Source organism: Triplophysa rosa, linkage group LG19 (assembly GCF_024868665.1).
Source record: "Triplophysa rosa linkage group LG19, Trosa_1v2, whole genome shotgun sequence".
Classification (NCBI taxonomy): Eukaryota; Metazoa; Chordata; class Actinopteri; order Cypriniformes; family Nemacheilidae; genus Triplophysa; species Triplophysa rosa.
The window spans coordinates 2,805,011-2,821,047 of NC_079908.1; the positions used below are offsets into that span (position 1 = coordinate 2,805,011).

Here is a 16,037-nt window from a genome sequence, read left to right on the forward strand (position 1 = left end):
ATTGTTATAATTTTTTCTCTAATATCTTGGATTTTATTTGTGAAGTAGTTCATAAATTCATCACTGTTATGCTGATATCCAGAATCTGAAGTCGCTGACGATTTATTTTTTGTTAATTTAGCCACTGTGTTAAATAAAAACCTAGGGTTGTGCTGGTTTTCTTCTATTAGTGATGAAAAGTAGGCGGATCTAGACATTTTTAGGGCTTTCCTGTATTTTCGAATACCATTTTTCAGGCCGCTTTCTTTAGAGCCTGAGTGTGTTCATTATACCACGGTGTGGGGCTGCCATTTTTTATCTTCTTTAAACGTTGAGGAGCAACTGTGTCTAGCGTTTCCGAGAAGGTGTAGTTAAAATTTACAATGGTAATGTCAAGATCTTCAACGTTATTTCTCATGCTAGCAATTTGAAACAATTCGGGCAGATTATCGAGAAACGCACCTTTAGTTGACGTTATTGTTCTACCATATATGTAACAAGGAGTTTGATTTGCAGCCATAGGCCAGTGAAGGAAACATAATACCAGATAATGATCAGAAATGTCTTCACTCTGCTGAAGGACTTTAACGTCGTCCACATTTATACCGTAAAACAGTATTAAATCTAAAGTATGATTACGAAAAAGAGTGTGTCCTGACACATGTTGTCTAACACCCATGGAATTAAGAGTGTCTTTGAAAGCCATTCCTAAGGCATCTGTATCGTTATCTACATGGATGTTAAAGTCACCAACGACAAGGAGTCTATCTGCGGCCAGTACTAGTTCTGATAAGAACCCACCGAATTCTTTAATAAAATCTGTGTGGTGCCCTGGAGGCCTATATACAATAGCCAGAATAAATTTAAAAAATGCTTTATCGTTAGCATTAGGTATTGATACATGAACAGGGCTCTAGACTAACTTTTTGCACTGGTTGCACTGGTGCGCCTAACTTTTTTCTTAGGCGCACCAGCACAAAAGTTAGGAGCACCCAAATTTTTGACCGCATCACATTTAACACTGCAGTTTTACCAGTTCACTTTTTTTAAAATCGCTGTCCATGTAGGCAAAATTGACTTGTAAATGATTAACTAACAATCTGGTCAACATAAAGTTCTTTATTTGAAGCACAATTCTACAAGAAAGGTAACTTACTGAAAAAGTGTTGATGCTTAAAGTGCTTCACTGAACTGAAATTTAAACTTAAAACATCTCAAGATAAATGGACCAGGGCTTGACATAACCTGGGAGGTTGATGGCTCCGTGTCAGAGCATTGCTTATGATTTTTGGACCGATCAGGCCTTAACTTAACATTATTCACAAAAAAGTTCTCAATCGTTCTTTTCATCTTCTCTCATCATCCGCGACTACATCCACTCTGTTTAACTGACGGGCCCTCACCTCTCTGTCTGACTGCAGCACACGCATACAATGCTCTCTATAATGCTTTATAATAATGATAAACACTTGTATTTTTCAGGAGACAGACTGCAGATCGAGAGATGTCACCAGCATCCGTTTTCATGTGTCTCTGACATTGCAAACCTGAGATTTGGGGGGGGGGTATGATTTCGGCAAGCCTTGCCAAAATCACACTCCCCTCTTTATAATGCTTTATAATAATGATAGACACTTGTCTTTTTCAGGAGACAGACTGCAGATCGAGAGATGTCACCAGCATCCGTTTTCATGTGTCTCTGACATTGCAAACCTGAGATTTGGGGGGGGTATGATTTCGGCAAGCCTTGCCAAAATCACACTCCCCTCTCTATAATGCTTTATAATAATGATGGACACTTGTCTTTTTCAGGAGACAGACTACAGATCGAGAGATGTCACCAGCATCCGTTTTCATGTGTCTCTGACATTGCAAACCTGAGATTTGGGGGGGGTATGATTTCGGCAAGCCTTGCCAAAATCACACTCCCCTCTTTATAATGCTTTATAATAATGATAGACACATCCTTAGGCCCTACTCATTTCAAGTGCTGAGTGCTTGAAGTGAACTCTCTGAAGTGTGAACTGTCTCTCGTGTATGCATTTGGAGCTCCATTCTTCATGGGTTTCCATGAAGTTTCGCATCAGAAACGAGTGATGGAAACAGCAAATTTCTAATTAAAAACCCTTAATTCGCAAAAAAGTTTTTACGTTCGCTTGAGGTGGTTTTTCTTTTTTGCGAAAAAGGTTCATGCGAATAATGGTAGATGGAAACGCATTTACCGAATAAATTCCTCCAAAAAGTCACGTAACTGCACTATGAGACAGCGTAACCTGACTAGCCAGAGTACTGATCTTGTTACACAGCATGAGAAATGTTGTTATGGTTATTCTTAAATGCCTGAGCAAAGTCATCAAAGTATTCTGTAATTACCTCTTAGAACTGTCACGACTGTGTTTCCCAAACAGCAGGCATCCACAAAAGCACCGCATTTATTGTGTTTCGTAATTGTCGGCTTGCGCAAGTTTTATTATACATGAAAATTATTATATTCAGTGGCTTCTCTTACTTTTCTTACTGATATTTAGTAGCAGTTTATTAGGAAGTGACGGTTGACTAGTTGGATGGAAACGGTGCTTATTCGAAAAAGTTTTATGCGATATTCCAATTTTGCGCATAAGCTAAATTCGCAACTTTGGATGGAAACCCGGCTAATGACAGGTGAAAACACGCACGTCCCTTCGCGAGCATATCACGCTCTAATGAAGGGAAACGGGGAGTTACAAATTGCCCTCATTGTAATCCGTCAAAATGACGGATGAACGGCCTTCGGATTTTTCCGTCACTGGTAAAAAAAATCTGTCAATGACAGAGAATTTTCGGTTAACGCGACCTCTGGTACACACATGTAGGGCCTACAGGAATATCTGGACCACGGTCAATCTGAGTGGGGGTCCGCCCATCACTATCTCGGATTGGTTTAGACCACGATATGGGCCTAATGTGTGTCTGTTGTTGAATCACAGGGAGACTTTTAGAGTCGCAGAGACTTTTTTTCTCCCTCGAACGGCTGGTCGCACCGGTGCGACCTCATATTTTTTTTAGTCGCACCATTGAGAAATACGGTCGCACTCTAGAGCCCTGATGAAGTACCATGACTTCAAAAGAATTGTATTTAGAGTTAGACTTCTGGGAAATGCTAATAGAGTTATTGTAAAGTGCAGTGACACCCCCCTCTGCCTTTTGAATGAGGTTCATGTTTATAATAATCTTGGGGGACAGATTCATTTAAAGTAATATAATCATCTGGTTTTAGCCATGTTTTTGTCAAACAGAGCATGTCTATTTTATGATCTGTTATCATATCGTTAACAAAAAGTGCTTTATTAGAGATTACTTTCTTAAATGTTGTCTGGGGCATATTGACCCCATAATGGTTTCAACAAAGCACATTACCGGTTTACTAATCCCTTTCTAAATCTTTTCTGAGGCAGTGTGCACACTGCATCTAAATTTGTTTTTCACTTCACCTTTTAGTGATTAATCCTTCTGTATACACACACAGTTAACTAATTAACGGCAATGACAAACACATTCTACTACATTCTTACACGTTTTGACATGGGGCTGGTGACAGTGTTGCCATATCTTTTGGTAGAAAAATGGCAAACAAGGATAAACCCAAAATAAATCTAAAAAAAATGAAACCTTTTAAAAGCTACACACAACTGTCCATTTATTAACTCAATAAAGTATCTATTGCTTCATGTATTTTACAATTACATATTTGTCTTAGGAATGCTAAAATGTCAGACAACCATGAAGCACAAAAAGATGAACTGCTGGCTCTAGCAAGCATATATGATGAAGAGGAGTTTCAAAGGGCAGAATCAGGACGGGAGGGTGAGATCCATCTGTGCCTTGAGCTTCCTTCTGACTTTAAACTGATAGTCAAGGGTGAGATTTTACGAATATTTAAATATATATCGCTTTTCGGTTCCTTGCAGTCTTTTTGAGTTTGTGTCTTTTTTACACAGAGCCAACATGTGTAGAGTATGGTATATCATTTCTACCAACTATTCTGAGTTTTGATCTACCTGTGGACTACCCTTCATCATCAGCTCCAGTCTTTTCTTTAAGCTCCAAATGGCTCACAGGAGAACGAGTGAGTTCTGCTTTGGATTCCAAGCTATTTAAAACAATTCTATTTGGCATTTTGGTAATAGCACAAAGAGTAGTTACTTTGCTCTAAACTCTACATTTATTTTATGTATAAAAAAGATCACCACACTTTGCAAAAGACTAGATGAACTTTGGGAGGCGAACCGGGGAAATGTGGTTCTTTTTACCTGGATCCAGTTCCTAAAAGAAGAGACTCTGGAATTCTTAGGCATCCATTCTCCACTTGAGATCCAAAGCATTGCTGGTCAGTCTCAGGGAGAATCTGGCCAGACGCAAGCAGCAGAAAAAAGTAAACCACAAGAATTAGACCCAAGAGCTGTTCAAGAAGTCGAACTTCGCACAGACATACTAAGTCACCTGCTGGATTTTGATGAAGCTCAAAAGCAGAAAGTGTTCGATGGAAAGGTCTTCTGTTGTGGGATCTGCTTCTCTGAGAAGCTTGGTTCCAGCTGTTTGCTCTTTAAAGAGTGTCAGCATGTCTACTGCAAGGCCTGCATGAAGGAATACTTTGAGATCCAGATCAGAGATGGTAAAGTGCAGTGCCTTGACTGTCCTGAGCCGGAGTGTACGTCCGTAGCCACTCCAGCACAGGTACATCTCAGGACAACCTTTTTATAGTTTAAGTTATGAATATGTTTTAACACTTCAGCTCCAGTTTTAGTCCTGACAGCATTAGATCATTTTAATAGGTAAAGCTTCTGGTGGGAGAAGAGGAGTTTGCCCGCTACGACCGTCTCCTTCTGCAGTCAAGTTTGGACCGAATGGAAGATGTTGTTTACTGTCCCCGCAAAAGTTGTTGCACGCCTGTGATGCTGGAGCCGAAAACCTCTCTGGCCATTTGCCCATCTTGTCGATACGCTTTCTGTACCATCTGCAACCGAGGCTATCATGCTCTTTCTCAATGCATTGCCACTGCTGGTGAGATTTTAGTAAATGTTTGAATTACTGCTTGAGTTTGATGTTATTTTTTCTGTACCTTGATGCATCTCTTACATATTGTAATTCCTGTCATAGGAAATGTGAAATCAGGAAATTTATCAAGTAATTTTGATGAACAAAATATTAAGTACAGACAATATATCTGCTTTTCTTTAACAGAAGAAATTAAGCGTTTACGGGAGGAATACTTAGCTGCGAGTGAGATAAGAAAGAAATCTCTTGAAAAGCGTTTTGGAAAACATGTCATCCAGAGAGAGGTGGAGAATTACTTTAGTACAGAATGGTTGAAGGATAACAGTAAGAAATGTCCATCCTGTGGCACTCATGTACAGGTGAGCATTTTTATCCACAGTGCTGCAGACCTAAAGATCTGTAATATTTCTGTCGCTAGAAGGTGTGGTCGTTGAGTTTCAGATAAGTCTTTCAAATAATGGATTGTTATCCTTGAGTTGACCATATTTATAAATTACATAATTGCAAAACTGCTCGGTATTACAAACTGAACCATTTTAAACCACTTCTGTGATGATGGCTACCTGCAGACTTTTCTCCTTGCTAGGCTAGTACTCACCAAACAAATATATAAATGAATATAAATGTTTAATATATATATATTTTAAGAGGGTTTTCTAAAGACAATGGAGTGATAGAAGAGATGAAACGCACTATACAGTCTTGTTATGCTGTCATATTTGACTGCTCAATGCCGGTCAGAATCAAGTGTTTTTGAGAGATGTTTATTAGTATTTCAGAGATATGTTTGTATGCATGTTTTATCCTTGGGCCCATAATAAAGCATCATCGTAACAACATTGAATCAACTTTATTACGCAAACTGTCATCAGTCACTTCTGTTTTCTCCATTTTCAGAAAGACAAAGGCTGTAATAGAATGACATGTACCTCCTGTTGGAAAAAATTCTGCTGGGTCTGCTGTACTCTTCTCAGCAATAATAACCCATACAACCACTTCTCAGACCGAAATTCACCATGTTTATAACCTGTAAGTGCCTTCTTTCAGACGGTCTAAAATGTTGTTTACCCTGTTTTCATTATTTTTGTCTTGACTGATTTTGAAGGATTCATTTTAATGCATTTTCATCAATAATCAAACTAAAATACAGGTATGGTAAAGATTTTGTTGTGTACTTTCCTGTAATATTTAAATTACGATTATTATTTTCCTTCTAGATTGAACTGACAATAAATAGAACAGAAGAAAGCTTTTTGAGAAGGTTCCTAATCTGACATAATGGAAGGCTCTCCGAACATGATTTATTCAGTGCACTAAGCATTTTCTTTACATTTTTTTATTTTGTTTTCAATTAAAAAATGTAAACATGTTTATTTCATGTTTATTTTTCAGTTGTTGTTTTCATTCTGGTTTGGGTGAACATTTTGAACAAACCTATTGTCCAAGCATTATCGACAAAACAAAACAAAGACTTGGGTCACACAACACATGTTAAAACTATAGGATTGATATGATAAAATATTAAAGATTATATAATTTTTAATCAAATTGATTATACATTTTATACTGAATATTTCATTAAATAAATCTCATATATCAATATTTGGTGAAAAAAGCTGCTAAATAAAGGAAATTTAAAGCCATCACATTAACGTGCCAGACAAGTAAATAATTAAATAGACGTAAAAAAGTCTATTTATTAGACAGTGTGTTGTTTATTTCCATTTAATTGAATATAAGTTCACTGTGATAGGCCAACACGACAATCCATTTAGCAAATGAGTGAATCTGTCCAAGGTAGATGCATATGGATGTCTTTGGCCATTGCATTGTGTTTTGAGCATATCATAGTTGACTCATTACTGCTAGCTTTTGGTAAGTGTGTAAACAAGTGTGCTTTGACTTTATAATGAGGTAAAATTCCTTAGAATTAGTCAATTTATTACTAACAAATAATATATTTAATTGACATAAAATTTGTTTATTTATGTTTGTTTACAATACATTAACTTTACTGTTTATAATAAATGATTTATATAGCTAGAAATGTGAAAAAAATGTTTTAGTACATGTGGAAATCACATTATTTTAATTTATGTTGATTATTACACTACTGGAACTTACTGTATGTTCACAAATTGTAAGAAGGCTTGATTGAGTGAATAAACTGTAATTTTTTAAATGCATTTCTTACTATGAATGTTTGAATAAGCACCTTGACATTATGCTAAAAATAGCATTTAAACAACAAAGATCGTTGCTCAAACATACAGTATTAAAGGCCCGGTTTGACAGACAAGGCTTAAGGCTAGTCCCAGACTAAAATTAATGTTTAACTGAATATAACTTGCACTGAAATATTTTAAAATATATCAGTGCCATTGTTTTGTCTCAAGATGCAGATCTGTAATGTATTCTTCTAAGGAATTTTTATAAAAGCGACATATCTTAATTCAACTAAGGCATAGTCCTGGCTTAAGCTAAGCCATGTCTGTGAAACCAGGCCAAAATGTTTAATATAAGAATCAAAACAGAATAATTAAAAAAATAGTAATACAACTTAGCGAAGTTAAGCTTGATTTGTATTTTTAAAGCATATGAAGTGTTAATGTCAGTCCGCACTCAGTGTTCTGGGATTGAAACGAGATCCACTGTGTAAGGGCTTTAGGAGGAGGTACCCAGGTCAGGTAATGAGACAATACCTCACGAAATCAGATACAAAGAGCTAGCCCTCACTGTAGAGTCATTCATTCAAAAGCCCCACAACCTGCTGTAATCCCTTTGGCTAGAGTTGCTGACACTGGCTAACCCTTTAGAATAGGCCTCTCTCTTGTGCTGTGGGAAGGCCGCTGCATCTTACCCAACCAGTCCATGTGCCGCAGTGCTATTAAGCTACCGATTCTCAAAATATAACTCCAAACTACCAGTAACCCAACTCACTGAGCGGAACAAGGTCAGTAGATCTGTAAGTTCTCTTTGAAAAAGTCAAAATAAGATGTGATGGTTAAAAATCGTATTTAATATTGTTTTATGACCTAATAATGAAACTACAAATCAGGTAATTTTTTCATCTGAATAATTGATCTTTTACAAATATTACGTTAAGTGTTATGACATTTTCACATCTTATTAGATATGGGTTTGTTTTGTGTAAATATTTGTTTTCTTTTATATACCTATTTTAACATCTGTAGTGACCCCTTGGGAAAAATAAAAAATGATTGAAGGTGATCGAGAACTGTCCGCTATAATTCAGGAACTTTGGGATAATGACATAAAACGTCTGAGACCTGGGATTGATTATCGCATTTCTCTGCAGGTAATTCTGAAATCTCTTGAAAGAACGTCAGAATATATTTTAAGAACCATTTAAACCGATGATTTTGAATAATAGTTCACCTCTGGTTTCTTTTATATTTTGTTGGGTTTTGTCAGACACATAAAGTGCCACAACCTTACTATTTTGTGTTACGAGGTCATAAAGTCAGAGAGATTGAGCTCGCACAGTAAATGACAGAGACTAAATGAGCTGCAGGATTATTCTTCAAAGATATTCAGAGTTCAAAGCGGTTCACAATAAGATTAATGTTTAAATGCATGCTGGGATGGTTAATTTCTGATTGATTTGTGAAATTAATACAATTTAATTAAGTAACAGCAGTAATGGCAATAAAGTAATGCCAAGATACAAATAAAAAATGTCACATGTATAATGTGTATCCTACCATCACATCTCGTGTCTTGTCTATTATTATTACATAATAGTCAGACACGTATTTGTCAGGCATATTTACTTTGAGCACCGCTTCCTGAAAATATTTTGATTAATGACATTGTAGAAAATCATATCTCTGGATAACATATCAGTAAATGTCATATAGATAGACAGAAGATCAAAGGCATTCAATTTTAATAACAGGCCAGTATATAAACTTAAAGCAAGTATAATTTCTACATGAAATCTAAAGGTTTAAGAAGGTTCAGGAAAGTCTTCAGGCTTTTCTTTATGTCACAGGGCAAAGCAGGTGATCGGGCGGGCTGCAGTGACGGCAATGATGCAGCGGGATTACCTTTGTTTACATTTGTTGATGAAAACATATTCAAAAAGGAGACTTTCTTAGGTAGGAAAATCTATCAAATTGTGTCATTTTGTTTTTTAGTATCAAGGAACCAAACAGATTTATGATACATTATAATATATTATAATTAATATACCATTTATATTCTATTTAATATACATCCATGATAACTATAGTATGCCATGATATGATATGAATAAACAAGTATGCATTTTGACCAAGTGTGGATACTAATATAGGTACTAATAGCATTATTATCGATTTAGCCTTCATCTCACTCCTGGACAATTATGAAAGTGATACTGGTGAACCAGAGATTGTCACGCCAGAGGAAGAATTGGAAAATCACAAGTTCCTTGATTCAGTTTTAAAGACCCCCACAATGAAGGTAAGAAAGTGATCAAATAAATTATTTACCACTGTGTTTGTTTTTCTAAAAGAAAAGCATTGATGAATGATTAATGACACCATAATTCATTTATATTTGCATATTACATATTTCATTATTCTGTCTTTGTATAACCAAATCACAATTATAAGTAATGTATGTAAACATTCACTCTTGGTATTGCAACAAATTGTATATTGCAATGGCAGATTGCCCACAGATATCTAGTGGAGAAGCATCTGTCTCCAGAGGACATCACAGACTTAAAACAACAGCTGTATCGCATCTGGTTTGAGCTGTATGCCAGGAGAGGGTCCAGTAAGTAAGTATATAGACTTAGAAGCATTACACACTTCTCCTCTGTAGCAGGTCATTACCTATAAGCTTAATAATAATGTTAAGTATAAGGATTTCTATAGACCAATTTCTCTGTTGGTGATGTGTCTCGCTCTTTCCCCACAGACCGGACTCCTCTGGTTTTGAACATGTCTTTGTGGGAGAGACCAGAGGAGGTCATACTGTAATTGGCTTCCATAACTGGATTCAGTTGTACTTGCAAGAGAAACTTGGACACATCGACTACAAGGGATACAGTGTGGATGCAAACTCACCCCAGGTATTTAGAGAACCTTTAGATCTTGAAGAAGAACAATGGGATGATGGATTGTTCCTAATCTGATCTCATGCATATTCCAGACAAAATGTTGTATTTTGAAATCTAAATCATTTTTCCTTTTTATGTTTCACCACAATCTCGTTTGCCAGCCGGATGACAACAAACACATTTTGGCACTACAGTTTTGCTGGAAGAATGGAATTAAACCCAAAGGAAGCATTTTCATTGGTGTAAGCCCTGAGTTTGAGTTTGCTTTATACACTCTGTGTTTCCTCACGTCACCGAACGAACGTGTGAAAGTCTCCTTCAACATCTATGAGGTGGAGATAGTCTGTCACCACTATAACCAGAAGCACATTGGCACCACCTATCCTGTCCTTGTAAAATACCTCAATGTGTCACCAAAGAAAGGGGTAGATTAATTCATAGCCATGGGTTATACTGTATGTTGTTATGTTTTTATCCCAAAAACAATAAACCAAACAACAAAGCCATATCCTCTGCTGTATTGTTTGATTATGTTTGACAAAGTAGAATTGTGCCAAGTTGGCAACATATCAATTTCTTTTCATCTCATCTCAACATCTCAATTTATTTATAAAGCACTAATTTAAAACAACCTCAGGTTGACCAATGTGCTATGTACAATACAACTACACAGTATATAAAACATAAAGAAACACAGAAAAGACAACATTCAACAACAACAACAACAAAAAACATCACATAGCATAAGTTAAAGCAAAAAGATAAGTTTTTAACTCTGAAGACTGTTCCAGAGTTTAGGTGCGGCTACTGCAAAAGCCCGATCATCCCTGGATTTTAGTTTTGACTTTGGAACAGACCTCAAGAAGCTGAAAGATTAATTTCCAACAGAACGATTTTGCAAATTCTAGTTGAATGGTGGCAACTCAAAGATAACATACTTTTGTTTTATTTTAGATGCTTTTATCTGCAACATAATTCCCACAGTCACAATTGTGCAGCTCTATAGTTTTGATGAGTTTAAATAAAAAAAACAGTTTTTTTTCATACTGAAAGTGCTTATCATTCAGCATCAGTATTCTGTATATACAGCTGTATAGTGTAATTAGGGAAGTCGTGGCCTAATGGTTAGAAAGTGGGACTTGTGACCAGAAAGTTGCCGGTTCGAAGCCCAGGGCCGGCAGGCAACGACTGAGGTGTCCTTGAGCAAGGCACCTTACCGCTACTTGCTCCCTGGGTGCTGCAGTGATAGCTGCCCACTGCTCTGGGTGTATTGATGGGATCCATCAATAATAATAATAATAATAATAATTCCTTACATTTATGTAGCACTTTTCTGGGCACTCAAAGCACTTTACATGGAAGGGGGAAATCTCCTCAAGAGACATGGAGACAGAGTGATGAAGCCAATCAGTACATATGGGGATGATAAGTAGGTCACATATGGATAGAGGCAAATGGGCAGATTTTGGCCAGGATGCCGGGGTTACCCCACTGATCTATATAAATGACTGGATTGCTCATGACGTCATTACACTGAAGCTACCGCGCCGCCATTTTGGTATGCCCAAACGTTCTATTAAATTAATAGGGAGTTATCACATACTAATGATAATCAGTAACTTACTAGTCCCGGTTTTTGTATCTAAAGTCTCACAGTACATTACAACGCAAATGTCTTAAGCATGTAAATGGTTCATTATTTAAAGTCGGTAGTTACGTTCATTTTCATTACATTAGAGTACATATCAGATCAGCAGACTAACGAGACACCTCAACATATGACAAATGTGCTCATTCTGAAATATAAATACAGGCTGTATATGTTCTTTAAGCCATGAAGCTTTATTTCTAAACATTTACACATGTGCCATTACAACAGTGTGCAATACACACTCACCTTCTATATATTGATTTCTATACGTCACTATTCTGCCCAAAATAAACATAAACATTGGAAAAAACATCAGAATTAACAATAATTTAAACACAACTAAGAACTTATCACACCACACCTAATAAGCTGAAAACGGGTTATTTTAGATCGTCATTTTGACGGTGTACCACAGGGCTCAGTCTTAGGGCCTCTGCTCTTCGCATTATACATGCTACCTCTAGGAGATATAATAAAGCAACACGGAGTTAGCTTTCACTGTTATGCTGATGGTACGCAACTTTATATTTCCTCGAAGCCTCATGAAACACAGCAGTTCCATCGAATAATGGAATGCATAGTCGATATAAAAAACGGGATGAGTAACAACTTTTTATTACTGAACTCGGACAAAACAGAAGTGTTACTTATTGGACCGAAAACTGCTATAAGTAACAACCAAGAATACCGTTTAACTATTGACGGATGTTCCATAAAACCCTCGTCGTCAGCAAAGAATCTTGGCATTCTATTCGATAGTAATCTGTCATTTGAGAGCCACGTCGCCAACACCTGTAAAATTGCGTTTTTCCATCTTAAGAATATATCTAAACTACGTCATATGCTGTCAATGTCAGATGCAGAGAAGTTAATTCATGCATTCATGACATCAAGTCTAGATTACTGTAATGCACTGTTAGGTGGTTGCCCTGCAGGCTTATTACAAAAACTCCAACTGGTCCAAAACGCGGCAGCTCGAGTTCTTACACGTACAAAAAAGTATGAACATATTAGCCCGGTTCTGTCAACCTTGCACTGGTTACCTATAAAGCATCGTGTTAACTTTAAAACGTCTTGGTTACGGATGTAACCTAGGTTCCCTGATGGAGGGAACGAGACGTTGTGTCGAACCGACAGAATGGGGTTTGTCTTGAGAACCTATCATCTTCTGAGTATTTAGAAAAGGCCAATGAAAATTGGCGAATGAAATTTGCATGCCGGGCTCCTCCCCGGATGTCCGGGTATAAGAGGGAAGCCGGTGTGCTCATTCATTCACCTTTGGTCTGAGGAGCCTAAAGCATCCTCCCCCGACCGCTGGGGTGGGCGGCCAGTGTTGTGGCATGAGGGACACAACGTCTCGTTCCCTCCATCAGGGAACCGAGGTTACATCCGTAACCAAGACATTCCCTTTCTGTCGGTCTCTCGACGTTGTGTCGAACCGACAGAATGGGGTTCCTATGGAAAACGCCACAGCACTGAACCGCGTCACAATCTCTGCGGAGCGACGTTGACTGGCCTGGGCGAGTCAGACGAACACGCTAGCGCGAAATTATGACCTTCCAGTGGAGAGGAAGGGGGACCCAGAGCTTTCCACAAAAAGTTGGGAAGCCCCCTAACGCCGGCCGTCACGGGCGGAGGCCTGATTCTCTAAATGGCGAGAAGCCGCCCGGCACCGTACGGGCCACTGGGTAAGCATTATTCCCCCTGGGGGGGAAAAACGCTGCAGAGGCCACTACCTACCGTAGGGAGGAATTAGTGGAGACACCACATGGTCTCACCATTAGGGGAGACCTCATGGGAGGAATGTGCGGACTGCAGGAGTTAACCGCAAGGTGGGAGTCCACCTGGGGAGGTCATGGGTTGCCAAGGTGGGAACCATTCATGAGGATACATCAGACGGAACAGCCCACGGAGGGGGGGTTACCACGTCTGGAGCACTAGGTCCGGTTAGAGCTATGTGGGAGATAACTCAACTGTTCCCCGGCCTAAAGGGGCAGGGCTGCTCTGCCCAGCCTGTCCCCTGGAAGGGTGCTTAGTGATGGATGGAATGCCTGTTCTTTACCCGAGGGGAAAGAAGTGAGGCGGGATCGCCACTGCTCCCCCCGGAGGGGGAAGGGCTTCCACAGGCGTATGCCCTACCGGCTGCAGGTCCCACACCTTGCCAGGATGCGGGCTGACACCGGTTCCACGTGTAGGTATTAGAACCTCACGGAGTTGTTAGGCATAGCCCAACCCGCAGCTCCGCAGATGTCTGCCAGAGAGGCGCCCTGAGCCAGCCACGAGGGGTGTGCCTCACCCCCAAAGGGCAGGAAAAAAAGATCAGTATGCCCTAACGAGGGCATCCACGATCCAGTGCGCCAGCCTCTGTTTGGAGACAGCCCTCCTGCTGACCTCCGAAACAGACAAAGAGCTGCTCAGAGCTTCTGGGCTCTGCATGCGGTCCAAGCAGAGGCGCCGTGCGCGTACTGGACATAGCACGGATAGGTTGGGTCTTCCTCCCCGGTGGGGAGAGCCTGCAGGTTCACCACCTGGTCTCTCGGGAGAGTGGTGGGAACCTTGGGCACGTAGCCGGGGCGGGGTCTCAAGATAACGTGAGAATCCCGGCCCCGAGTTCTAAGCAATCTGCGGACACAGAGAGTGCTTGTAGATCCCCTACCCTCTTGGAGGTGAGCGCAATGCGGAACACCGTCTTTATCAAGACTGAGAAAGAGCGGTAACCCCGAGAGGATCGAAGGGAGCGGGGCCTCTTGAGGCCCGCCACCTAGGTCGCAAGAGGGTATGGAGCGCGGATAAGGTGGTCACGCTCTTGCGCCCCTTAGGAACCTAATGACCAGGTCGTGCTGTCCCAGAGGCTACCCAGCACTCGGGTCATGATGAGCGGCCGTAGCGGCTACATACATTCCCAGTGTGGAGGGGGAGAGGTTACTCCCCCGTCTCTTTTGAGGACGGGACAGCCCGTACCCGACCGAGCAACTCCGCGGGTCTTCTCGCAGAGAAGAGCACCAGGATGAGAAGAGGCGCCACCTATGGGCGTACAGCCACCCAGTGGCCGAAGCCCTAGCCTGAGTGACGTCCCAACCGGACCGGGGGTGGGTCACTCAGGATCTCCTCGTCCCGTCCAGACATGGAGACCAGGTTTTGCTTAGGATGCCGTAACGTGCCCCTTCCCCTGGGGAAGCTGTCCGGCAGGGGGAGCGGCCAGGGGGGAGTTGTTGTCAGAGCCTCAGCTCCGAGACCAAGTCCTGGTTAGGCCGAAGGGGCGTAACTAGTACCACTTGATGCTCCTCTTCCCTGGCCTTGCACAGGCCCTGTGCAATGAGGCTCACTGGGGGGAAGCGTACTTCCGCTTGTCCCGCGGCCAGCTGTGCGCAAGGGCATCCGTGCCGAGGGTACCTCGGACAGGGAGTACCCAAGCGGACAATGGGAGGAGTTCGGGGAGGCAACAGGACCACCTGTGCCTGGCCAAACTGCCCCCAAATGAGCCGGCTGCGCGGGGAGGGAGTCGCCACTCTCCGCAAGGCGTCAACTGACGAGAGAGCACATCGGCTGTCTGGTTCAGGACGCCTGGGATGTGTGTGGCTCGCAGGGAGCTGATCACCTGCTGACTCCAGAGGAGGAGGCGTCGGGCGAGTCATGTTAGCTGCTGTGAGTGAAGAATACGCCACAGCAGCTGTGCTGTCCGACCGGACCAGCACGTGCTTCCCTGCAGAGAGGAAGTCCTCAATGCAAGTAGCACAACCCACAACTCTAGGCAGTTGAATGCCAACGCAGGCGGGGGCCCGTCCACCGCCCCGACACTGCTCGCCCGTTGCACACGGCACCCCTTAGGGTGTGTCGGCAGAAAAGCGTGTGACCAACGCCTGCTGCCGGTGTGCCACGCTCTCCAAGGAACTTGACTCTGCCGCCAGTGTTGGAGCGGTCGTATATGCATCGACCCGAGGGGGGGCCACCCCCGCCGAGGATGCCATGAATCCCAGGAGCCTCCTGTTACAGGGGGACCGCTGACTGTCTGATCTCAGGCAGTTCAACACTGACCGGGCGCGCTAGTCCTCGCGCCCCCCCCTGGGGGTGAGCGGGGCCGCTCGTGAGGACAGAGTCGAGTTCCATACCGAGAAAGAGGATGCTCTGCACCGGGGAGAGCTTGCTCTTATCTCAGTTGACCTGTGGCCCCACCGATCTAGGTGCGGAGCACCAGGTCCCTGTGTGTACACCACAGATCTCGAGAGTGTGCCCAAACTTGAGCCAGTCCGAGATAGTTAGTACCCGTACACCTCCTTCCCAACGGGGAAGGAGGGCCTTCCA

At 41.5% G+C, this 16,037-nt stretch overlaps 2 protein-coding genes across 3 annotated transcripts in view; both read left to right on the forward strand.

Annotated features, from left to right (window-relative positions):
• Positions 1 to 7,077, forward strand: part of LOC130569993 (E3 ubiquitin-protein ligase RNF14-like) — a 20,869-nt gene extending 13,792 nt beyond the window's left edge. The window contains exons 2-8 of one of the 2 annotated variants that reach the window (XM_057360027.1): positions 3,716 to 3,876; positions 3,957 to 4,084; positions 4,201 to 4,692; positions 4,791 to 5,019; positions 5,200 to 5,372; positions 5,911 to 6,042; positions 6,231 to 7,077. In XM_057360027.1, the coding sequence (XP_057216010.1) occupies positions 3,726 to 3,876; positions 3,957 to 4,084; positions 4,201 to 4,692; positions 4,791 to 5,019; positions 5,200 to 5,372; positions 5,911 to 6,039 (1,302 nt within the window). In that variant the 5' untranslated portion in view covers positions 3,716 to 3,725 and the 3' untranslated portion in view covers positions 6,040 to 6,042; positions 6,231 to 7,077. Of the gene's footprint in view, positions 1 to 1,856; positions 3,877 to 3,956; positions 4,085 to 4,200; positions 4,693 to 4,790; positions 5,020 to 5,199; positions 5,373 to 5,910; positions 6,043 to 6,230 lie in introns of those variants that run through there. The other variant, XM_057360026.1, reaches the window with a different exon arrangement.
• Positions 7,078 to 7,300: 223 nt separating this feature from the next.
• On the forward strand, positions 7,301 to 10,604 carry endou2 (endonuclease, polyU-specific 2). Its single transcript, XM_057360028.1, has 6 exons — positions 7,301 to 8,332; positions 9,029 to 9,134; positions 9,359 to 9,480; positions 9,690 to 9,802; positions 9,943 to 10,096; positions 10,246 to 10,604. Exons 1-6 carry the CDS (start codon positions 8,231 to 8,233, stop codon positions 10,516 to 10,518), a joined length of 870 nt encoding a protein of 289 aa, XP_057216011.1. The 5' UTR covers positions 7,301 to 8,230; the 3' UTR covers positions 10,519 to 10,604.
• The last annotated feature ends 5,433 nt before the right edge of the window (positions 10,605 to 16,037 follow it).

Excerpts from the sequence above, each read along its gene's own strand:
- endou2 (XM_057360028.1), top strand. The coding sequence starts at position 8,231 with ATGATTGAAGGTGATCGAGAACTGTCCGCTATAATTCAGGAACTTTGG. Across the intron at positions 9,481-9,689 it reads TAAAGACCCCCACAATGAAG|ATTGCCCACAGATATCTAGT; the intron begins GTAAGAAAGTGA and ends TTGCAATGGCAG. Across the intron at positions 10,097-10,245 it reads TGGATGCAAACTCACCCCAG|CCGGATGACAACAAACACAT; the intron begins GTATTTAGAGAA and ends CTCGTTTGCCAG.